The sequence below is a fragment of the Parambassis ranga genome, chromosome 3, assembly GCF_900634625.1.
Source record: "Parambassis ranga chromosome 3, fParRan2.1, whole genome shotgun sequence".
Lineage (NCBI taxonomy): Eukaryota > Metazoa > Chordata > Actinopteri > Ambassidae > Parambassis > Parambassis ranga.
This window is the reverse complement of record NC_041024.1, coordinates 2,572,248-2,594,136: the sequence shown is the minus strand read 5'-3', so window position 1 is coordinate 2,594,136 and position 21,889 is coordinate 2,572,248. Positions and strand designations below refer to the sequence as shown.

General features: G+C 46.4%; 2 protein-coding genes across 3 annotated transcripts; one reads left to right on the top strand and one right to left on the bottom strand.

Annotated features, from left to right (window-relative positions):
* Positions 1–3: 3 nt before the first annotated feature.
* Positions 4–8,802, top strand: LOC114433520 (nascent polypeptide-associated complex subunit alpha, muscle-specific form). 2 transcript variants are annotated; one of them, XM_028402142.1, is made up of 3 exons: positions 4–129; positions 465–507; positions 2,771–8,802. In XM_028402142.1, exon 3 carries the CDS (start codon positions 2,780–2,782, stop codon positions 7,991–7,993), a length of 5,214 nt encoding a protein of 1,737 aa, XP_028257943.1. In that variant the 5' UTR covers positions 4–129; positions 465–507; positions 2,771–2,779; the 3' UTR covers positions 7,994–8,802. The 2 variants fall into 2 exon arrangements, with proteins under 2 accessions (XP_028257943.1, XP_028257944.1); XM_028402143.1 differs by lacking the exon at positions 4–129 and adding an exon at positions 243–322.
* Positions 1,962–20,583, bottom strand: LOC114433521 (lymphocyte-specific protein 1-like). The gene is made up of 15 exons (XM_028402144.1): positions 20,359–20,583; positions 15,404–15,547; positions 12,378–12,597; positions 12,147–12,283; positions 11,791–12,061; positions 10,795–10,950; positions 10,579–10,602; positions 10,431–10,472; positions 10,321–10,352; positions 10,105–10,189; positions 9,851–9,991; positions 9,680–9,778; positions 9,325–9,408; positions 8,987–9,080; positions 1,962–2,188 (listed from the first exon to the last, which is right to left on the bottom strand). The coding sequence occupies exons 1-15, from the start codon at positions 20,415–20,417 to the stop codon at positions 2,163–2,165; spliced, it is 1,614 nt and encodes a 537-aa protein (XP_028257945.1). The 5' UTR covers positions 20,418–20,583; the 3' UTR covers positions 1,962–2,162.
* Positions 20,584–21,889: the final 1,306 nt, after the last annotated feature.

The following is a 21,889-nucleotide window of genomic DNA, read 5'->3' as shown; positions in this document are numbered from 1 at the left end:
GGAGTGTCCACAGGCACTGTGGCACGCTCCCTGAGGCTCCAGTTCACTTCAGGATGAGACGGCCCTGTGGCACTCTGAGCCGGGATTAACAAGCAGAGAGCAGTTTGTCCCGACAGCCGCTCGCTGAAGGTAAACCAGTCAAACTCGGTGCCTGTTGATTGACAAGCCGGTGGTTCTGCAGTGATCCTGACCCGCTGGTCAGGCGCTAACCTGCAAACGCTGCAGAGTAGCACGTGCACGATCTGAAATCTTAAACGCATGATGCATATCAGACATTATATCCACAAGAGGGAGAGCTGTGTGGTGCACGATTTAACTCGCTGTATGTTTGTGCACAAACTTTGTGCTGTTACACATATTGTGTGTGCATGAGTTTAACACACACACACATCTGCACATTAGAATCAAGTTTGGCACTTTGTCTTTACCTCCTTTCTTACAGCAAACTGTTGTTTATGTTGCAGCATAACCAGAAAAACACACAAGCGACACAAAGATCCACGTCAGGTAAGTGATCAGAGTCATACTGAAGCAGCTTTCTAATGAACAAAATACTATTTTGCTTAATTGAGTTCTTTAGAGCTGGATAGATTGAGGTCATGGCACAGTTTTATCACAAAGCTAATCTTGTACTTTCCTCTTTTGAGCGGCTGCAGTGGAAGCCTCCCAGATATCCAACCCCACAGCCTTAAAAGGGGGGGCGTCTCATGTGTCAGCTGGCCTTCTTGTCACAGTGACGGCAGGAGTCATTTTGACAACAGGGATTCACGCTGAACATTTGCTGAAAAGCAGCCGAACCTCCCGGCTGACACCGTGTTAAAATTCCCCACCCGCTGTAATTCTCCTGCTTCTTTTAAACCAAACTGGTGTTAACATAACATAAATAAAAGTTACAGTAGAAATGGCTGCTGGGAAAGAGAAGGCTAAGCTCGCAGTCAGAGCAGCTCTGAGAGGATTTGGACCTGGGATTGATTTCCAGCAGACTGAGGCTGTTTCAGTGAGCGCGGGACGGCAGGCAGCAGGTGCTCCTGCTGTCAGGACGTTTGCTCTTATTTCCCCTCAGGCTAAAATTAGACTGTGGACCTTTGCTAGCACCGCCCAGAGATGCTCCCAATATTCAGACTGAAAGGGAACAATCCGGCTCCTAATGGTAATCACCCACTGGTCTCAATTCATCCAGTGTATAAGGACAATAATAATAATAATAACAAATTCATCAGAAATTAGATTAAAAGATTGTTTGCTTGGTAAAAGCTAAATTTGATGCTAAAATTGTTCATTTACTGGGTGAAATCAAGCTTCAAGCTTCAAATCACATCATTTAGATTTTCTTTTTCACTCAGGCTTATGTATTTATTTTTGACATATGGCCCTAATACCTTGCTGATCCTAATGCAGGGAATGTATGTTAAATTTATTGTCTGTTAATTATGCTTCTGACCTTTGACCTTCTAATCGTGTACTGTAATATTAGTTGGACGAATTCGAACCCAATTTACCACGCCTCGCACTTTAAGCTTCTTTGGTCATTAGCTAAATGCTAACACCCCTCCACCCTGCCTGAACCTGGTCACCCTCCTCTCTCTCTCTCTGTTTGTGTGTGTGTGTGTGTGTCAGTCATCTTCCTTCTCTTCCTTTACTTTTATTTCCTGCAGAGGTCATTTTTAAATCCCGCCATCTCCTTGAGAGACTATTTTCATAAGTAGTTTGTCATCGTTTCAAAGCAGCCTTGCCATAAGCAACGGCTTTACATGCCTTTCTATTTCCAATAGTGATGCCTCTTGTAGCCATGCAGCATCTTCAGGACCCAATTAAGAGTTCTGAGACCTGCTAATGAGCCCGTTGTCATGAGAGCTCTCTATAGCCAGCTGCAGGCTTGTCTCAGAGCCATTAAGGTGGGTTACATCAGTGCAGCTGCTCAGCAGCAGACAAACCTCAGCAGAGAATCAATGGAGGAAATGTTCAGATAAAGTATTTAGTAACATTTATTCAATTGTATTCAAAGATACATCGTTCACAGGATAACATGACAGAGCAAAGTTGTTGCAGAATGATAAAGTATCACAGGGAATAATGAAGCCCTTCTTAACCCTGAAGCTCAGAAACCCAGAAAAGGTGAAGTGATAGTGGCTTTTTTCCTCAAAGCAAAATTCTTCTGTGATTCACAAATCCTCATAGAAATGTCCAGCTGCAAAGGGACAGAAAAAAGAAAAAATACTTAGCTTTAAATAACTCTCTGAACTATCTGAGTCCTGATTCTGATGGTCCCTGAATGCATCATGGCATTAAATACGACCAAAATCCAAATCTTTAACTTAGACGTCCCTATAAGAATTTTAAAAACGGGCTGTAGAGAGGCTGTATGTTTTATATTGCGGTGAAAAACAATGTTAAAAATCCATCCATTTATTAAAAACGGGCAGCTCGTCAGCTTTTTGGCACTAAAGATAAACATTTTGGCTCACCTTTACTTTGGGACAAAACTTTTCCAGCTACTCAGTGATTGTGAACATCACACCATGCAAGTGGCATCTCATTAAATCCCTGCTCTGACGTCTCGATAATCTCCACCCTGAGCCATGGCAGCCATTGCCAAAACAGTTTTATTATCAGTCGTGACACATTTTGTTTTGATCTTTTCTCTAATTCCAGCTTAGACTGTGTCCAAACTGGAAACTGTGACTGAACAAACCTTCTGGCGACTGCTCTGTTCCTGGTTTATATTTCTGGCTGATGATGAATTGACTGATGTGCGTCATTTGTCTTACAGGAGTGTGAAATGCTGATGGAAGTCGGCTACAGTAATGGCCTGGAGCCTGACCTTTCACAGCAGTATCCCCCGCCCTTACTGCCAAAACCGGGCAAAGACAACGCTCGGCTCCAGAAACTAAAGAAGAAGAGAGCCAAGAAGAAAGGCAGCCTCTCTCAGACACCCATCCCGTTTCGATCCTGTCTGTCGCCTGTTAATGAAGCCAGCACAGACCTCGAGCACAGCGACCTGTCCAGCCCACCGAGGACGCCGGACTCGGCCTACATCGCAGACTCGGCCTACATCGCAGACTCCTCTGTGTCCACTTTCCCCTTCGGCGCCCTCTGCACTCACTCTGCATCTCCATTCCCTCACCCTCAGAGCAGCCTCTATGGCCACACCGGCAGCTTCCCCTCTCAGTCCTACGCAGCTCAGATCAGGGCAGCTGAGGAGCAGGTGGCTCCGCTGTACGAGTGTTCCTCTTTCTTATTCGATGATGAAACCCCTTTCATGATGCCACCTTTGACTTCACCACCTGAGCAGGTTCCGGGGCCTCCTCTTCCTCCTGCATACAGTCTGAACATGACACCAAATTCCCATGGGTCAGTCACAACAGTCCCTCCAGTCGGCCCTAAAATATCGACTCACAGCCTGACCCTATCCCCAGCCGCCCCCAACTGTGGCCCAGGCCCGGCACCTTCTCAGGTTTCAGAGCTACCTCCTGTCCCAGTGCTGCTATCAGTTTCAAACACTCAGACACAGCCTTTTATTCCCAGCCAGAGGGAGACAAACCCCATCCCTCAGAGCCAGACATCATCGTGGACTGTCAGACCCTCCATCAACGGCAACTTTGTTCCACCAGAAATAACTGCCTCAAAAATATCCCTTGTTGAAGCAGTTAAGGAGACAAAGCAGGAAGCAGCACAAACAAGGATTTACACATCAAAAGCAACCTTTTATGAGCTCTCTAAACCTCCCTCTATGCAGGACCTCTCAGTGATGAACCCGGCCTACCAGGGAGCATCAGTATCAAACACATACAGGGAGAAGGCTGCTGTGTCTGTGGGGACAACAGAGCAGAACCTGTCTGTAACCAGGACCCAGTCTGGAAGACCTAAGACTCCCTCTCACACACCAGCTCGGACCTCTACACCCGTTTTTGAGGTATCTAAACCTAACCCCCTGTTATTTGCTGCCAGCCCTGCTTTCAACTGCTCCCAAGACTTGCAGGCTCCTCCCATCGAAGCTCTGAGACACAAACCAGCGATTCAAATGATGAACACACCTCCAGCTGCTGAGGAAGAACAAAAGCAGAGTGACGTTACTTCCATTAAACCTGCCAGCAATTATAAGGAGATGGAGATTCAAAATACACGAAGAAGTATCATAAATCTGACCTTTGCCAACGCTGAGCTGTTCTACAGAGACAACATGGCTTCCCCTGACCCCCCTGCAGTCAGAACGACTCCAACCTCAAAACTGAGTAAAGTTTCAGAAGACGAAGCTTCGTTGTTGCCACAGGTTCCATCTTTCCTTTCTGTACCAAAGAATCTGAACCCTACTGTGATTTCAACCAACGCACCATCGAGCCCCGTGTTCTCCACCCACCGCCCCCCCGTAGCCGAGGCCCGTAAGTCTTTGACATCACTGCTGGAGTCACAGATGTCATTGGCGACCTCAAAGACCAAATCTCGGTCTACATACTACGGGCTAACTCCAGCTGAGTACGTCGCCTACGGCGGAATCAGGACTGTGTCGTCACACCACAGCCCACACCACAGCCCACACCACAGCCCACACCACAGCCCTGTACCCCCCAGGAACAAAACCGACACAGATGAATCAGGAAAGCAACTCAACGGACATGACGATGCGCCCTCTTCAGGTCACAGTTTACAACCTGTGTCATCCCCAAAGGATTCAAAGCCTGCAGCTGACCGGATTGTCACACGTAGCAAAGATGCCTTTGAGGAAAGTCGGTCTGAAGGTCACAGTGTTGGAGTACAATCACTTAAAACATCTAATGTGGATGCAATAAAACCTGAGCTGCCTCTGGGCTTGGCACAGAAAACAATTCAACAATCCACAAGTGACGCATCCACACCAAAAGCCTCATACTCTGAGGCTCCAATACCAATACCTAAAGCAGGTGAGGTACACACACAAAGTGCGGCACAATTTTCTGTAGAGGCAGCGCTAAAAATGACCCCATGCCCGAGTTCTTCCTTGCTCTTAGACAATGATTTAAAAGAGGAAACGCAGCCTAAAGTGACAGAACTCATAGACAAAAGTCCAATCACTAATAAAAGTTGTGCGGGAGAATCTAAAGAGGTGGGAAAAGTGGAGGTAGCTCCAGTCCAAACTTACCAAACGGTAGGTGGAGCTTGTCTAGCAACAGTCGATGCTCCTAATGTCCAACTCCTCACCAAGCCTGTTAAAAACCTACATCATGAGACTAAAAACATGGTTCTTCAATCCTCTGCTACACACATAGGCTCAGACAGTGTACTTGAAAATGGTGGATTCATCTCAGAATCCCCAAAGTCCACTAAAAAGGCTCCTGCCACCGTATACAAACAAATAGAAGAGGTCAGCCAGCCAATCAGAGCGAGCACTGAGGTTATTCTGCCCAGTAACACCAACATTTCGCTCTCTGCTAATACAGAGCATATCGTCAGCACAACAAACACTGAGCCCCCCTGTAAAATCAGTAAAACAATCATCGCCACCGCAGGGTCCCTGCTGCCGCATGAGCCTGTCATAGCCTCGGTCTGCTCCCCGCACTACAACATCTGCACCGTATCTTTACCCGAGCAAAGCCCCAAACTGATGTCGCCAATCAGTAGCGTCAGAGTAGAAACTCAAGTTTATAGGCACAACCAGGCGATAGAAAACAAACTCCATTTACCTCAAACAAGTCTGCCAAATATAGCTGCTGCTAATGCTAACTTACAGGGTAACCGTGCCACAGAAACCAGACTTCCTGTTCTGCAAGTTATCACGGCCAGATCGCCCAGTATTCCTGAAACAAATTCAACAAAAGAGCCACAAACTCAAACCAAAGTCAGCGAAGTACAAAACAGCAGAGGACCCGGCACCAAAGTGGTGCAAAATATCTACTCACAGAGAGTTACACAAACACCTGACAGCACTCCCAACACTAAACATACACTCAATTCAAGCCAAGCCAAATTCCTGATGGACACTTGCAGCCAGTCACCAGTAGACAAAGAAGCACATCAGCAGCTGGCTGCTGAGAGAGCAGGCAGAGCATCATTAGAGCCCCCTCAAACTGCACCAGCTAAACTAGCTAACCATCTTTTAAATGGACACACAGTTGTGAGCGCACTAAGCAGTGAAACCAAACCACAAAACAGACCGACAGCGGTGGTTTCACCTGGAGGTGTAGCGGTTACTAAACCCACCTTTAACACTCTGCAGCCCAATAAACCTACTGTGCCTTTGAGCCCAGTCACGAAGCGCGTCCCACCAAAAAGCCCTCAGATGAGGTCTGAGAGTCGATCTGCAGCCATGAGCGCTAAATCAGCTTCTGGCTCTGCTGACTGTGCACTGATTGCTAAGATTCTTGCTGCGAATCAATCACCTGAGACACTGCGGCACCAAATTACCACAACAACCAGCTTGACTCAACCAAATAGCCCAACCATACCCAAACATAAAGCTTTAGCAAGTCCAGCCACCAAGACAAAACAGTTAGTAGCTGCTAAGACGGAGACAACAACCTCCATTTCTGCTGATTACATCAGGAAAGAACATGTCACTCACACTTCAGTGACGTCTCAGACCTCAGAGAAGAAGATTAGCTCAGTTACAGAAACAAAAACATCAACTGACACTAAACTCCAAACTGTGAATTTTTTAAATAATGTCAGCGAAGCCCCACACAGCTCTCAGACTGCAACCAAACCTTGGATTGCAACAAGAGCTTCCCCTCTACAGGAGCCAAGGGGGTGCAGCACACCTAGACTAAAAACTCCAACGTTAGCCTCACAATCTCCCGTCCCCGTAAACCTCCTGACAGAGAGGAAACCCTCACCAGTCATCATGAAAACAAATCCGATAAACCCTCCCAAGTCAACCCCAGAGATTATCCCAAAAGCAGAAACCAAACCGCCCACACCTAAGGACGCTTCAGGCCCTGAAGTAAAAGTACATTCCCTAATACAACAAGCAAATTCGGCACCAAACTGCAGTAAAGAGGGAGCGTTAGCAAATGCTAATTCTCTCTTAAACACTAAACCCCCCGCTAAGCAGGTAGAACCACGACCTTCCTCTGCCACTGTAGAAACTAATAGACCTTCAGAGTCTGCCCCTGATCCTGCCCAGGTTAACTCTTGCAGTAATGGTCAGCCTGCGACCGCACAGAACGCGCCCCCCGCAGATACTGTCATGAAAGCGTCCGTAGTTCAAGCCGCTGTGATTGACTCTGCCACTCCTGCCTCTCTGCCTCAGGCCTCAGTCTCAGTCAAATCTCCGTCCCCAAACCGAGGAACGTCACCGCCATCTCCGCAAAACAATGGACTCAAGGGCAAGGATGTTCTGAAGACCAAAGCTGCACCGACGGAGGCCCCGGCAGCCGAGTCCTCCACGAAGTCAGCGACATCAACTGCATCTTCAACTGCTGACAACAAGTCCGTCACTGCAGAGACTTCCTCCTCTGAGCGGAAGGCAGCCCTGAAGCCAAAAGGCCTGAAGGCTAAACTCAGCGGGTGGACGCGGCTGAAGAAACACATGGTGGTCGAGCCAGAAGAGCCAAAGTTTCCAGAGCTGCAGGAAGATTCTGGCGGCAGCAACGAGAAACAAGTCAGCGAGGAGCTGCCAGCTGAGCTGCCAGCTGACCAACCTGCCGCTCAGGAGGTGGTTATGAACAATGAAGGTCCCAAAGCCCTGAAGATGTGGGACGCACTCCTGTTCCAGATGTTCTCCACTAAAGAGCGCATCATGCACCAGATCAACGCCTCAACCAACGACTCGGAGAAGAAAAAGTCCCCCAAAGACCACCAGGCGGGGGAGGTTCCTTCGTTTGTTAATCGCCTGCCGATTCTACTGTACAGTCCGAAATTCAACGCCAGGAAGCTGAAAGAGGCGGCGGAGAAGCCGCTCACCAAAATAGCAGCTGTGTTTGAGAGGGGGCTGATAAAGCGTAAATCTCAGGAGGACGAACGGAAAGACTTCAACAGAACGGCCCGAGGATTCAGCTCAGGGAAAAGTCCTGAAGGGTGACTGATCGATCTGTAACCGATTCATCAATACGAACATATAGCGAAGCAATGCTGTCTGATAGAAGGAGCCAGCGAGAGAAAACATGAAGGAATATTACAGAAGTTTTTGAAGAATTAATGATAAAAACGTGTGGATTTTTAAAAGAAAAAAGGCCAATGCTTATTATTATTGATTACTGGAGCTGGAACATTAGCAGAGCTTTAACACAGGGGTGCTACAGGGTCTTTTAATAAAGTGAAAGTAGACACAAAAAGAGGAAACATGAATAACTTGGTGAGATTTTGTCTTAGACGACTCTCTTCATAGATTTGTTTTGTTCGACTTTTTTTCTATTTTTCTAAACAAAGCAAAGCTTTTAGTGTTCACCGCTGGTAGGCAGTGTTTGTTTTAATCTGTGTAATGAAAAGGGCTTTTACATTCCTGGAACAACAGGGCAGATTCTGGATTATAACGGAGACGAATGAACAGAACGTAGGTTTGAAATCTGAAAGTTGGCTAAAGATGGATGGACGGCTCTCACAACCACAACCACACAAGCTGCTGCAAAAGATTCAAATTGTAAGATTGTTTTTGTTTAACACTCGTCATCAATCAGGATCAATGTTTAATTACCAAAACACCTGATTAATTCAGATTTCATCCTGTAATGTGATGGTAAGCGCCTCCCTGCTGTGTGGTGGGTTGTGTTACTGAGCCTAGTGTGCAACGAGCATGTAGAAGAGGATGAAGAGGAGGACGATGATGCTGTGGAGCTTTTGTGTTTGGAGTTTAAACGTTGTGATGACCATGCTGATGTGGAATTAGATAAACACGGCCCGCTTATTACACTGATGCTCGACATGTCTGTGTGATCTGTAAACATTCATAAAGTGTTTGAAACCAGGTTTGTCCCTCCTCTCTTCATCTCACACTTCTACACAAACCTTTGAATCACATCACCGATTTAGCCAAAAGTAAACGGACACCGTCACTTTAAAGCTCCTCCTCCTTTACCTGACTGGTAGGTGGCGTCATCGTCCACAGGAACCTTCTCGTACTTTCCATGACCCGTCACCACAAACTTATATCTTTTCCCAGACGAGCTCTCCTGAAATTCAGCCAATGAAACAACACTGATCAGACACATGATCACAAAAGAGCTGCACATGCAGCCGTGTATTCTGCCATCATAACTTCCAGATAACTGTATTTATTTAATGATGAGGAGTCCTGTCTGTTAGCCAGGATGTTACATTTAGAGAGAGAAACAAGTTTGGACCTAACAGATGCTAACATGCTCACTGTTACTGGACAAACACTGACATCCAGCAGCATCACAGATCTCTGCACACCTTTGCTTCTCTTCCTGCAGACAAAGTGTCACCGAAGCTCTCCCATAAATTCTTCTTGTTTAAAACACCACCGGGTTTTATCTCCTGGAAAACAAACACACATGCATAAGAGGCTGCTGCAGCCGCCACAAGAGGGCAGACTTCCACTGATTTTACATCCAGTGAAGCAAAGAACAGCAAAAATATATGAAATATAAATAAAACATTGAATAAATGTGAGATGTAGATGAAAGTAGATCATCATCTATGATATTATGTTTAATATTTAACAAGAGATTATTCAACTTTTATTAAAAATGTATTAAAGTCATTAGAGGTGTTCTATAATAAAATATAAAGGAAGAAACAGACTCACTGCTGGCTTGGAGGGCGAGCTGCACCTGCTGCCGTCCTCACCGCCTCTCACCCACTGACTGATGAGATCAGCCACTCCGACCTTCAGACCGTCTGCATCCTGAAACAAGCACATGCTTCATCTTAACACGTCCTCCAGCTGCAGCTGACGGAGCAGCAGGGCCTTTCTCACCTTCGTTGGTGTGACCGAGGCGGCGCTTTGGTTCCAGGCCTCTCCGGCTTCGAACAGGTTCTTCTTGGAGGCGACAGGTTGGGTGGGACTGGTCAGATCCGTCAGAGGCTGGCAGCCTGACCTGCCGTCCTTCGAGGAGACCTGAGACAACAACATTGAATGTAAATAAAAGCGACATCTGCAGAGGATCAGGAATGTTTACCTGACAAACAGGTCTGCTAATCAGGTGTTATTGATTAAGATGGAAAGATCACCTCCAGAGCATGTGTGTACTGCTCCAGCCTCTTGTCAATCTTGGAAACAGGAACAGGCGGCAGCGTCTTCTTGATGCTGCCGGAGCTCCAGAGGAAAACAACATGAATCCAGATTTAAGGAGGTTTTTGCAGTGAAATGTTTCTGTTCAGAAGATGATTGTCTGTGTCTGTGTGTGTGTGTGTGTGAGATGTTTCCTCTGTTTCTTTATGTCCCACCTTCTCCTCAGAGACTCCGTCCTCTCTGTGATCTGAGGAAGGAAACAGCAGTCAGACCTCATCTTTATCCTTCTCTTAAAAAACAAGCCGTCTGTCTGTCAGACACTCACCGAGCACTTTCCCTCTGCTGAGACTCTGCTGTTCACCTCATCCTGTGAAGAGACACAAAGACTCAGACACTCCACACCAGTTTCACACTTCACATGTTTGAATGAAGCTCTGTTTTAGCAGTGAAGCGCCGACATGCAGGATACTCACAGGGTAAAACTGTATGAGGAGTTTCTGGTGGACAAAAGAAAACAGTCATCAGTCAGAGTGAAGTTTGGATGAGGCTGGATATTTTACGTCTGTCCACAACGTTCACAACATTCAGAGGGGGTTGTGGGAAATCTAATCTTTGTGTGTACACACTTGAGGAGACCCTGTAAAAAGCTGAAGCCCTCCTGCAGCCCTTGTGTGGTTTTTATGAGTTACCTTAAACGTGGGGCTCATGGGGCCGTAGCAGCTCAACGCCTCCTCGCCGCCGGCGCCGCTGCAGGGAGATGCTGCAGATCTCCTGCTGACCTCTTCCTCCTCCTCCTCCTCCTCCTCCCCCTCCTCACTCCTCCTGTCTCTGCTCTGCAGCGAGTTCTGGGACAGCATGAAGGCATAAAGTCATTGTTAAATGACTGTATTGTGTGCTGCTGTGTAACATGACCGCCTGTTTTTTAAAGCCTGTTGGCACCCCCCCCTTCCCCCTCACTGGGTTATGTGGTGGCAGAGGACTAATGAATAACTGGCAATAACTGGAATTTTTTTACAGTGTCTTACATCACCGCTGCTTTCGTCAGACTGCGTTTCATTTCTGCAGCCTGCGAGCCAAAGCAGCATTTTTTGACTTTATTACTTTCAGAGCTGAAGCCAGGATTTGGTGAACTGTGAGTTTTCTAACAAGCCTGCAAGTGTTTGATGACATTTTTATGAAACACAGAGAAAAACAACATTTTATGGAGGCTCAGCCATCACCTGAAAAACAAGGAGAACAAATCTAAAAGCCTCCTCTTCTCCTGGCTTCATCGTGTCAAATAAGAGCGTCTCAGTCTGTCCTACTGCTGGAGCCGAAGCGATGCACACAGTCAGCTGGCTAAATGTTCTACAAACATCACATGTAAAGGTAGACCATGGAACGTTTGGCTCCCCCTTATGGCTTAGAGAGAAATTACACAAACAGTCTTCAAAGCCAGCAGCAGACTGAAGCCAACACATGAGTGACTGCAATTCCCAGAGTGGCCACTTGAGGCTGCTTACTAGTTCTTTTTGTCTTAAACTTGCGCTGAATTAACCAGTTTGAACGACAGGTGAGAGCGACTCAGCTGATGGATCATGTGACCAATATGGCGCCTGCTAATTTTCTTTGTTTGTTTTTTACAGAATCTAGTTTATATTTGGAGATTTATTTCTAAACCCAGTCATGATGTAAACTGTTCAGACCTTGTGTTGTGTCTCCTCCTCCTCTTCCTCTCTGTGTCTCTGCTCCCTCCTGAGGTGGACGTCTTCCTCTTCCTCCTCCTCTTCATGTGTGAATCTCAGCTCCTCCTCTTCCTCCTGATCTTCTTCTTCTTCTCTGGTGCTCTGCCGGGTTTCTGCTGATCTCCACTTCCTTTGTAATGTGGGCTGCGCCTCTTCCTCCTGCTGCTGCTGCTGCTCTTCTTCTTTTTGCACCTCCTGCTCTGCCTCCCCATCCACCCTGCAGGCTCCTCCACTGTGCAGGGAGATAATTAAAAACATATTTTTATCATATTAACGGATTCGTATGACTGGGATGATTGAACTGAAGCGTTACACACCGTGGCCTCATCGTCCCTGCAGCCAGGTACGACGTCCTCTCTGCCGGTCGGCCTGCGGCATGCTGCAGCCTGGCGTCCTGTGGCAGGAAGACTGACGAGCTGTAGGACGTCATCACTTCCTTTTTGTTGCAGGAGATCTGGAATGAACCAAAAGCAGAGAAAGAAACATGCCACATGTGGAGAAGCTTCACCTGGACCGCTGACCGGTCATAAGCTGATGGGATGCATCACCTGTTTGACCTTCTCTGGAGCTGTTCTTGAAGCTTTCTGAGCCCGCCTGCTGTGCTCCAGCTCCCCTCCCTCCACCTCAGGGTCAGGAGGTGCTGAAGGTCTGGTCCGACTGTTTGCCTGCACCTCCTGCTCGTTACGGGTCTCCAGCCTGTGGCTCCAGTCGCTGAAACCTTCGTCCTCCTCCAGAACCAGGCAGCGGGGCTTCAGCTCCTCATCCAACCTGAGGACAGAGCAGAGGGACAAAAAAAATCTGCATTTGCACCAACACAACAAAAATTCTGCACTGCAGGATTTTTATGATTTTCAGAATAACCACACCGCTGGAATCCACACGTTTTCCTGGTAACCACAGCGTTACTATAGTAACGGAGCTAACTAAGCCAGTGGCTTTCTTCGGGCGAGCGTAAAACACTGCAAAGAGAACCGTCAGTGCTGCTCGAAGCTGGAGGAGGTGACGTCAGTGTCATCCCACAAAGTCCAGCTCATCCTGAAGCCTGACTGCTTTGTCACATGGCCCCAGGCGACGTTAGGTTGATGTTAAATCAACTTAGAAAAGCTGGGAGGAAGCTGCTGTTTACTTTCAGTTACAGTAGACGGTTTTATTTGTCTGACGACATGTTGTTGCCTTTTCTGCTCCCTCCCCACACACAGTGGACATGAGGAGATTCCTAACAAAGACACGGAGAGTTAGAGTTGTTTTCAGCATTAACCCATGTTGTAATGAGGCAGGTTAGCCCCTGTTAGTCTGCTAGCTTCAGCCTCGTCGAGCCAGTGCACACAGACACCTGCTCCTATTCTTATCAGCAGGAATTAAATACCTGTGATGGACCGTCAGGACACAGTGGAGCATTATATGAACAGGGAAACACTGATGCAGCAGATAAGGCAGCGCATCATTATAAACACATCCACAAGGGTTGTTGTGAATTCAGCAGTTTTATAAGCAAATAAAAATAAAGAGTTAGTATTTTTAGTGTTTCAGTATTATCTGCATTAAGCAGTTTGGTTTTTGAAACTCAGATGATGAGAACTGTGTTGAATCAACATATGCTGATGTTATCTCATTGATATATATATTTTAAAGCTCACTTATATTGATTGTTAATTGAAAAGTAAAGCACAGTCTCTCCATCTCTTGATATTTGAGGTTGGTACTGAGTCAGAGGCAGGGCCATCATGTAGGGCCAGTGGAGGAAGTTCTATTGCTGAGGTGAGTGATGATGGGAAAACTCAACAGGTGGACATGAGGGAGATTTGCCAGACTTTTGTCTCTGTAAATGAGGGAAGGCGGCAGATATGGAGGCTTTAATCTGTTAGTGTAGTGCCACCAGTGTGGTTGAAAAAACTGTTGTTTCACTTGGAATTAGTCGCTGTTTGTCACCGTGTTTAAAATAAATGAGTTTTGTTGAGTCTGCCTCTGAAATAGTCATTGAGTTAATATTTTACTTCTGTAGGTGAAACAGCTGTTTAACAACCTGTTAAAATCCACAGGAAATCGCAACTACTTCATATTATTATATTATTTGTAATGCTTCCTACGCCCCTGTGCTGCACACACGTGGCGGATCTCTCTCTACCTGCAGGCATGATTGTGCTGTTTCCTCAGAGGTGCAGGACAGAAAGCGCTTTGTTGTTTCCTGAAGCCGAGCAGTCATTCACAGCGTGTTTTTCTTCAGGTCACTGAGTGTGTCTGCCGTCAGGGAAGCTTTATTAAAAACAGGGCAGGGCGGCGAGATGGGCGGCAGGTGGCTGACGGGACCTGCAGCTTCATGCTCCATGGCTACAGAGACGGTAACCATGGAGACGCCAAACAGAGAGGAGCTCTGCTGTTTCAGATCAGACATGATCAGCAGACTGCAGCTCATCAGACCGATGCTGATGGCGTAGCAGCGTCCTCAGCTCATTGATCAGCAGGAGTCTGTTTCCCTGTGATCAGCAGCTCTAACTAATCAGACCACTGTTGACATCATAGGGGAGGTCGCCTGACTGAGCCGGGCTTTTTACTCGTCCCCATCACCTCCACTCTCTCAAATAAAGGTTAACCCTTTCCACCCCAAGCCTCTTTTTGAAGGCATCAGCTTGGAAATGGCCGGCCCAAAATGAGTAGAGTATATCTCAGCAACCACACGGTGTATGTGAATACTTTTGGTATCCAAAAAAAATAAAAATATATATCATGACATCATCGTGAAGTTTATCTTTCAAACACTTCATTGTATCTTATTAACACTTGTGGACTGTTTGTAAACCTTCAATTGCCAATTTCATAAGTTAAAAAGTGGGAGAAGCCTTTGATCACAGCCTCAGGCATGTCAGAGGTTAAAAACAGCAACATTTGTGCAGCATTCGATTTGAATGTTTCCTCCCTTCTGTCCCACTGAGCTCCATTAAAACAACATATTGCGACCACGCAGCCATGATTTTTACTGGTGACAACCAAGTGGTCCTATTAACCCTTTATATAGGTATAAAACTCATGTCTTGTCTTGATGGTGAAGCCTGTTTGAAACTGGCTTAAAATCATTTTTTTAATGTAAAACAATCAAATCTGTGTCAGATTTATGGACATAAATTATATTAAGATAAAAAAACCATAGCAACAGGTTTTCTTCTGTTGCTATGGACGCTTGTTTTGAGCTCCTAGTGTCCTCGTGTGCCGACAGTCCTGCTACAGAAGAAGAGTCCAGATGACCCTGGGAGGACAAAAACTACAGCTCTGAAGTTTCACCAGTTTACAGGCGGATGTGAGGTCACAGTGGCTTTGACCTTTGACCTTTAACCATCAGAATCTAATCAGCTCATCATCGAGTGTTGAGTGTTTGACTGAGGATCTGCAAACATGGCTGCATCCAACACCACAACCTGAAGCACGTTGTTGTAACATGTCTGCTTGATGAAACTCCTGCAGCAGTTCTGGGTTCCTGTGTCTTATTTTAGATTAAGTACAAATTAAAATGCAGAAACAGTAAACCTGAGTTAGAGCCTGAGGCTGCAGTCTCACGCTGTGCCGCTGTCGTCGTACTCACCCTGCATTGTGTGTGAGGTGGTTGTGCTGGGGGGGCTCCGGCCAGGATGGGCTCCCCTCTCCTCCTCTCTGCCTCTCCCTGGCTCTCCTCCTCCGCTCCCTCTCCGCCTCCTCGGCGTCCTCCTGGCTCCGCTGCGCCGTCACCCTGCAGACACACAGTCAGCGTGAGCACTGTCATCATGTCAGGTCTTCAAAGATCCAGCTGTGACAGCTCATCCTTCTTTCTTTCATTCATAAACTCTGTAAGCTTCTTTTTACGGCTGCAGTTTTATCAGATTCACATCCATTAACGGATTGAATAGAAAGAAAACCACGAACATGAACAGAACAAATCACGCAGTAAATTTTAAAGCTGGTCAGTAGGGACAGGAAAATCTTTTTATGTTTTTAATCTGCACCGTGAGCTGCCTGAAATCTATACTAGCACTACAAAATTGTCCAATCAGGTTGTGTCAGTCAGGTAATCTATCTCTTATATCACTTAACACTGATATTGATAATATTTACTTCTTCAACACAGTTTTCCTCTCGGTGTATCCTCCAGCTGCATCGTTATGGCAACGAGTCTGTATGTCTGTATCAATAAACTGCTGAAATACACTTGTAAAGTGATGGATCTCCAAATTAGAATCTAACTCATGGAGGCACGGGTGGTGCGGCCTTAACTCCGCCCGGCTCGTGTTTCAGTCCTCCTCATCCTCAGCTTCACCTCATCCAGAAGCTTTTAATCACCCACATTTAACACACAGAGGATGCTTTGCTTTCAGACGAAGGGCCAAAACACACGTTTACCTTAAAATATCACTGCATTCAAATGTCTGGGGGGGACATAAGAGGACAAATTATAAAGAACACTCAGCCTGATTTAGTGAAAACTCATAAAAAAGGAGAAAAACTGGAGATTAAATACCCAGAAAGCACGTTGGCAGCCAGCTGCACGTTACTCACAGCTCCTACTTGCTAACAGGGAGATGTATCTATGGAAAAGTTTATGTAGGAACGTTTCTCAGGTGATAATTTAAACATCACAGGAAAGAGCGAGAGAGCTCATTTAGCTCTGCTGTCTGATGGACTTGTAGTTTCCAGTGGGCGGGACTTGATAACAATAACTCCATTTATTGTTGAAGCACATCTGGCAGAGCTGGAGCCAGCTGCTGTGCTGTTTCACTTAATTTCAACCTCCAGAGAGAAACACAGGGAGGACGAGGGGGAGGAGGAGGAGGAGGAGGTGAGGAGACGGAGGAGAAGCAGGACTGAGAGAATTTAATGCCCCATCTTGTCAGGTCTGGAGAAAATCTTGTCGGGAAGTTGGACAGAGGAACTTTGGAAATACTCGCGTGTTTGACATCGTCTACAAATCTGTGGAAACTCTACCTGTTGTTGGACTTTAATTAGGAACCAAAACAGGTCTCCAAGGTGTGACGTCATCGTCTTTAAGGGAAAAGTCTAGTTCATGACAACTTGGTCCTATTTTTTTTTATTAGTCATGATGGAAGTGAACTCATCAAGTCGACAAAACCTCTAAAACAATGTTTGATAAAAGATTCTTAAAAATATCTTCAACATCTACAGAGAAGAAAACGTCTCAGAACTTCAGCTACACGACCAGAGAAAACAAAGAAAATAGGACAGAACTTCAACACCCAGAATGCACTGGGCTGTCTGCAGCTACGCTCAGTGGCATCACAGTGAGGGTGATTCTCCCTGTTTCTTTTGGGGGTCATGAAGTCTGGATCCAGCTCTCCTCTGTCCATGTGTGGACCAAAGCTGTCCTGTCAAATGTTTGTGGACGCTGCAGACAGAGACTCCAGCAGCTGTCCCTGCCCGGGACCAGCAGCTCTGCACCGCTCATCCTCTGTAAGCAGCTCTGAAAGTCCCACATTAAGTCAAAAGTACGACATGTTTTAATCACCCAGCCGAATTTTGATGGAGAATGGAGGCAGAGCTCCGGCAGCGGGCTGCATGGACAGAGTCTGAAAAAGTTAAAACACATGGAACCATAAGATTTTTACAGAGAGACTCCACTGCCTGAACCTCTGATCTCATAACTCAGTCCATCCATCCATCCTCCTAGCCTGCTTTGTCAGGTACAGGGTCATGGGGGGGCTGGCACAGGGAGAACGGACAAGTTCATGTTCTTAAGACAGTCCAGAATAAATCAAAATTTCCATCATGTTGTCAAAGTAAAGGGTTAAAACAACAGTCCCACGGGGACAGAAAACATTGTCCTCCTGGGTAACAGCGTGGAGCAAAGGTACAACCAACCACCCCGCCTCCACCTCCTTCTGTGGACGTTTAGCAGCCTGCAGGTCTCCACCTGTTACTGGACATGATATGAAAGGTGCCTACTGTCACACACCTTTAAACTCTGTTTCCTCTGCACCTCTGGCATCTTTGTTTGGAGGTCTCACTCTGATCACAAAAGAGCAGACGGCTGCAGCCTTAGATCAATAGAACCTGCAGAACCGGCCGTCTCAGTGTGGATCAGTTCAGTGCAAAAACACGAACCCGACATGTCGTCCACTCACTTCTTCAAACATGTATCTGCTTTTAACGGGCAAAGAAACCTCAAACATAACAGGCTGAGGAAGGAGTCGCGAGTCAAACACGCTGAGGTCATTATTATGTGGGAAAGTGACCTACATTTGATCAGCAGAGATGCTGCAGAAACCATATTGGCAGAGTCAGTCTGCTGTAAATTGATTTGATGTGTGACAGGCCTGTTTCAGCTCCTCGGTCGGGACTTTTGTTTTTCTGTGGGGGAACCGGGTCAGCTGGAGATCAGGTTTGATTGTCTGGACTTCATCAGCGCAGCGTATGAATGCTGCGCTGATCATCGCCGCTGTCTGGGCAGGAAACGAGCCCCTCCACCTATTTACATACGGATGCAGTCAGATTTTTAATCAGGCTGACTGACATTCATGTCAGATTATGGGGAAGAGATTATTATGCAGAATGTGAGCAGAATTAATGTTTCAGGCTCTGCAAGGGATTCCACACTCACAGGTGGATGCAGTGGACCCTCTCTGCCCCTCAGATTTCCTCTTTAGAGCTCCAACATGACAAAACGTTAATTTTACAGACGTTACTTTAGAAACCAGAACATGACTAATCTGAAATAACGAGCACACAGCTGGAGGTGCCGGTATTAAACAGCATTGTGTTGCACTGCTCCGCTGTGTGCAGTCTGGACTGAGCCGTACCTTTGGGACATTTAACGTGACGCCGTGAAGCATAAATGGGAAACGAGCAAATCATTGAGGAGACCCGTCTGATACGCATCACTTTTTCCAACATTTTACACACAATGAGGCAATGGAGTGGCGGCGTTCTCTCTGTGTGTGTGTGTGTGCAGGACTCAGCCAAATGATGTCATAGGCCATTAAGGAAGTTGCAGCCATAAAAGAAGCCATTGAAGTCAGAGCTCAGTGTCACTTTCAGTGAGGTCACAGAGAAAATGTTCCAGCCATCACAGAGCAGACAGTGACAGCGAGGAGCCGAGGTCAGCGGAGCACTGACAGCATGTCAGCCCCCAGACCGAGGCCCCTGGAGACCCGCTGAGCAACAAACACCCGCACCGCACAGAAGATCAGCATCATTTAAAGCCAGAACTCCCATCCTGAGGAGACACCTCCAGGCCGAACCCTCCCCTTTATGAGGCAGCTGCACTCTCCCACAGTTCATGAGCTCACGGCACAATCCATCTGCCGGCTTCAAGCTGTGTGCCTGAGGCTGCTTCACACCGGCCAGCAGCCTACACGAGGAGCTATGACAGACATAAGGTGATGGAAGAGACACCTTGTAATGGAAGCTGCCAGAAGCGGCTGAGACCTGGATTATAAACTGGAAACATGTTTACATCCTTACTGCAGTTCAAAGTTCAAAACGTCAGAATCAATGTCTAACTTGGAGCCGAAGAGTTAAAAAGTTAGCTAAAAGTTTGTTCCAAAAGTAAAATAACATATCATGAAATATGAAACTGATGCAGATCAGACTTCTGCATGATGTTTTTGCGTTTATAGCTCGCTAATGCAGCCATATCAACGACCATTTTAAAATGATAGATCAATAATAAAGATAATCCAGCTCTGTCAGGATGTAATATTTACATGCTGCATTATAATACATATAATAATAAATACACACTGCTGCCTGATTCGTCATACAACATACGGCAGGGCTGTACAGCATGTCCACATTTTACAAAACTAAAAATCATTAGAGTTATTATTGATTAGGACAAAGCAGAAAACTCCAGCGCTTCATAGTGTAAGTGAGATTGTAATCTCTACCTTTGGAATTATAATCCATCCTTGATGCACGATCTATCACAGGAGTATAGACTCTTCATCATTGATCCTCTACTGCACACGCGTCACGATGAAGAACCACTGAGACATTTTGCTTGCTTGATTGACAGCTGCCTGAAACCAATCACAGTCAATTTTTGTCTTCCTAAAAAAGCTGCTACAAAAACAGTACATTATCCTGACGTATTTTTCCTGATGATCTGTCTGCAGCTGTGTGTCATAAAGTCGGCCTTTAATAACACCTATAATGTTGAGTTATTGTTGACACGTTTCAGAGGTGATAATTACAGAGAGTTGAGCTGTTTTACATGAGATCTGCAGGTGTTTTAATAATAAGCTGCTCTCACACCTTCAAATAAGAATCAGACACACGGCTGATCCATGACGCCGCTCAGTGCCTGATGTGATGCAAAACTCATAAAAAGCAGCTCATACATGGAGTTAAAGGATGAACAGACGCCTCACAGAGGTGGCACAAGTTTTGTTTCTCGTACAGAGAACTCCTGTAAACAACGTTACGTTTATTATATGAGGTGTCGTCCTAACATAAACAACACTTTAAGTTTGAAGTGGGATAAAAAGTAAGAAGCTGACCAGCAGCTACGGAACCTGTGGCTGTGATGCATTAAAGGCGTTTCCCTCTCACCTGATGAGGTTCTGCAGGAGCTGTCTGCTGGAGCTTCTCCTCCTGATGGACTCTGACATGCTGGTCTGAGCCCTGATTCTGGTCTGGGTCCTGGTTCTGGTCTGAGTCCTGGTTCTGGTCTGGGTCCTGGTTCTGGTCTGGGTCCTGGTCCAAGTCCTGGTTTTGGTCTGAGCCCTGGTTCTGCTGTCTTCAGACCTTTTACAGCTGCTCTCTCTTTTCTTCTCCGTGGCTCATGTTGGCCTCCCTCTCTCTCTCCCTCTCTCTCTCCCTCCCTCCCTCTCTCTCTCTCCCTCTCTCTCTCCCTCTCTCCCTCTCTCTCTCCCTCTCTCTCTCCCTCCCTCCCTCTCTCTCTCTCCCTCTCCCTCTCTCTCCCTCCCTCTCTGTGTAGCTGCAGCTCGCTCTCTCCTCCCTCCATGTGGTTTTCATTGAAGCATTTTGACTCCCTTCTCCCCACTCTCCTCACCCTGACGGGGGTCATGTGACTCTCCCATGGGGGAAGTAAGATGATATCATAACAGCGGGTCGGTGACAACATTACATGTGTGTGCATTGTATTCAGTGAGGGAAACACACAGTGACCCTCTTCATTTCCCTCTTCTGTTGGAAATCATTTCCATTTATTGCACCTCTGCTGACTCTTAACACGATCTATGTTCCTTAAAAACCCCTGGTGGGTATCACAACCCCTCAGCCTGTTGACTTTCTGATTAAATCAGTAAAGATGATACACAATAATGATCTTAAACTGACTGTGTGTTTCTCTATTTGTGTTTTCCACATTCAGTTTACATTGATCATCAAACGTGTCTCTCATTAAAGGTCAAGCGTTCCTCATTTGGGAGACGTTATTTAAATCTGAAAGTTATCACAAACTTTTTTTTCATTACTATTAAAATTTAGGTGGAAATCTGCACTCTGGCGCCCCCCAGAAGTCTCCAGATTTAAACCATGAACCAAGCATCCATCCACCCTTCAGGAGCTTGTCCCCAGCTGTCAAAGGACAAGGCAGGCCGGCCTGGGTTCTCTGTGGACGGGTCAGGGCTACCATAGACGAACAACCACTCTCACAACAATTTAGAGTCCCTAATCAACCTAACATGCAGGTCGGTATGAAGGAGGAAGCCAGAGTACCTGAAGAGAACCCACAAGGAAGAGGGACAGAGCATGCAAGTCCACAGAGAAAGACCTGTGCTAAGCACTGTGTCACCCCAGCAGCAACAAACTGAGACTTATTAATGGTACCTGCAGTTCCTCAAGTAGCCACTAGAGGCTGGCTTCAAAAGCAGGTCAATCCCTCCTTATTTCTGCGGTGGGATTGACTCACTTTTAGAGGCAGCCTCTAGTGGACACTTTTAGAACTGCAGGTATTTTTCTCTGGTCGTTTCTCACATGTTGAGTAGTCGTTGATGAAGATTCTCAGTCATCCAGGTCATCATACGTAGAGAAGATTGAAGCAAGGTGTCTCCACAAGTCCAGACGCCTTGCTTCAATCTTCTCTATGTTGAGTAGTCAAACTGTGCAGCAGCCTGCA

What these genes read in the sequence shown, in the direction of transcription:
- LOC114433520 (XM_028402142.1), top strand. Translation starts at nt 2,780, where the DNA reads ATGCTGATGGAAGTCGGCTACAGTAATGGCCTGGAGCCTGACCTTTCA.
- LOC114433521 (XM_028402144.1), bottom strand. Translation starts at nt 20,417, where the DNA reads ATGTCAGAGTCCATCAGGAGGAGAAGCTCCAGCAGACAGCTCCTGCAG. An exon ending in CCTCGGTCACACCAACGAAG is followed by an intron (nt 9,779 to 9,850) that starts GTGAGAAAGGCC and finishes TGCTTGTTTCAG; the next exon opens with GATGCAGACGGTCTGAAGGT. An exon ending in CTGCAGGAAGAGAAGCAAAG is followed by an intron (nt 9,081 to 9,324) that starts GTGTGCAGAGAT and finishes GCTGAATTTCAG; the next exon opens with GAGAGCTCGTCTGGGAAAAG.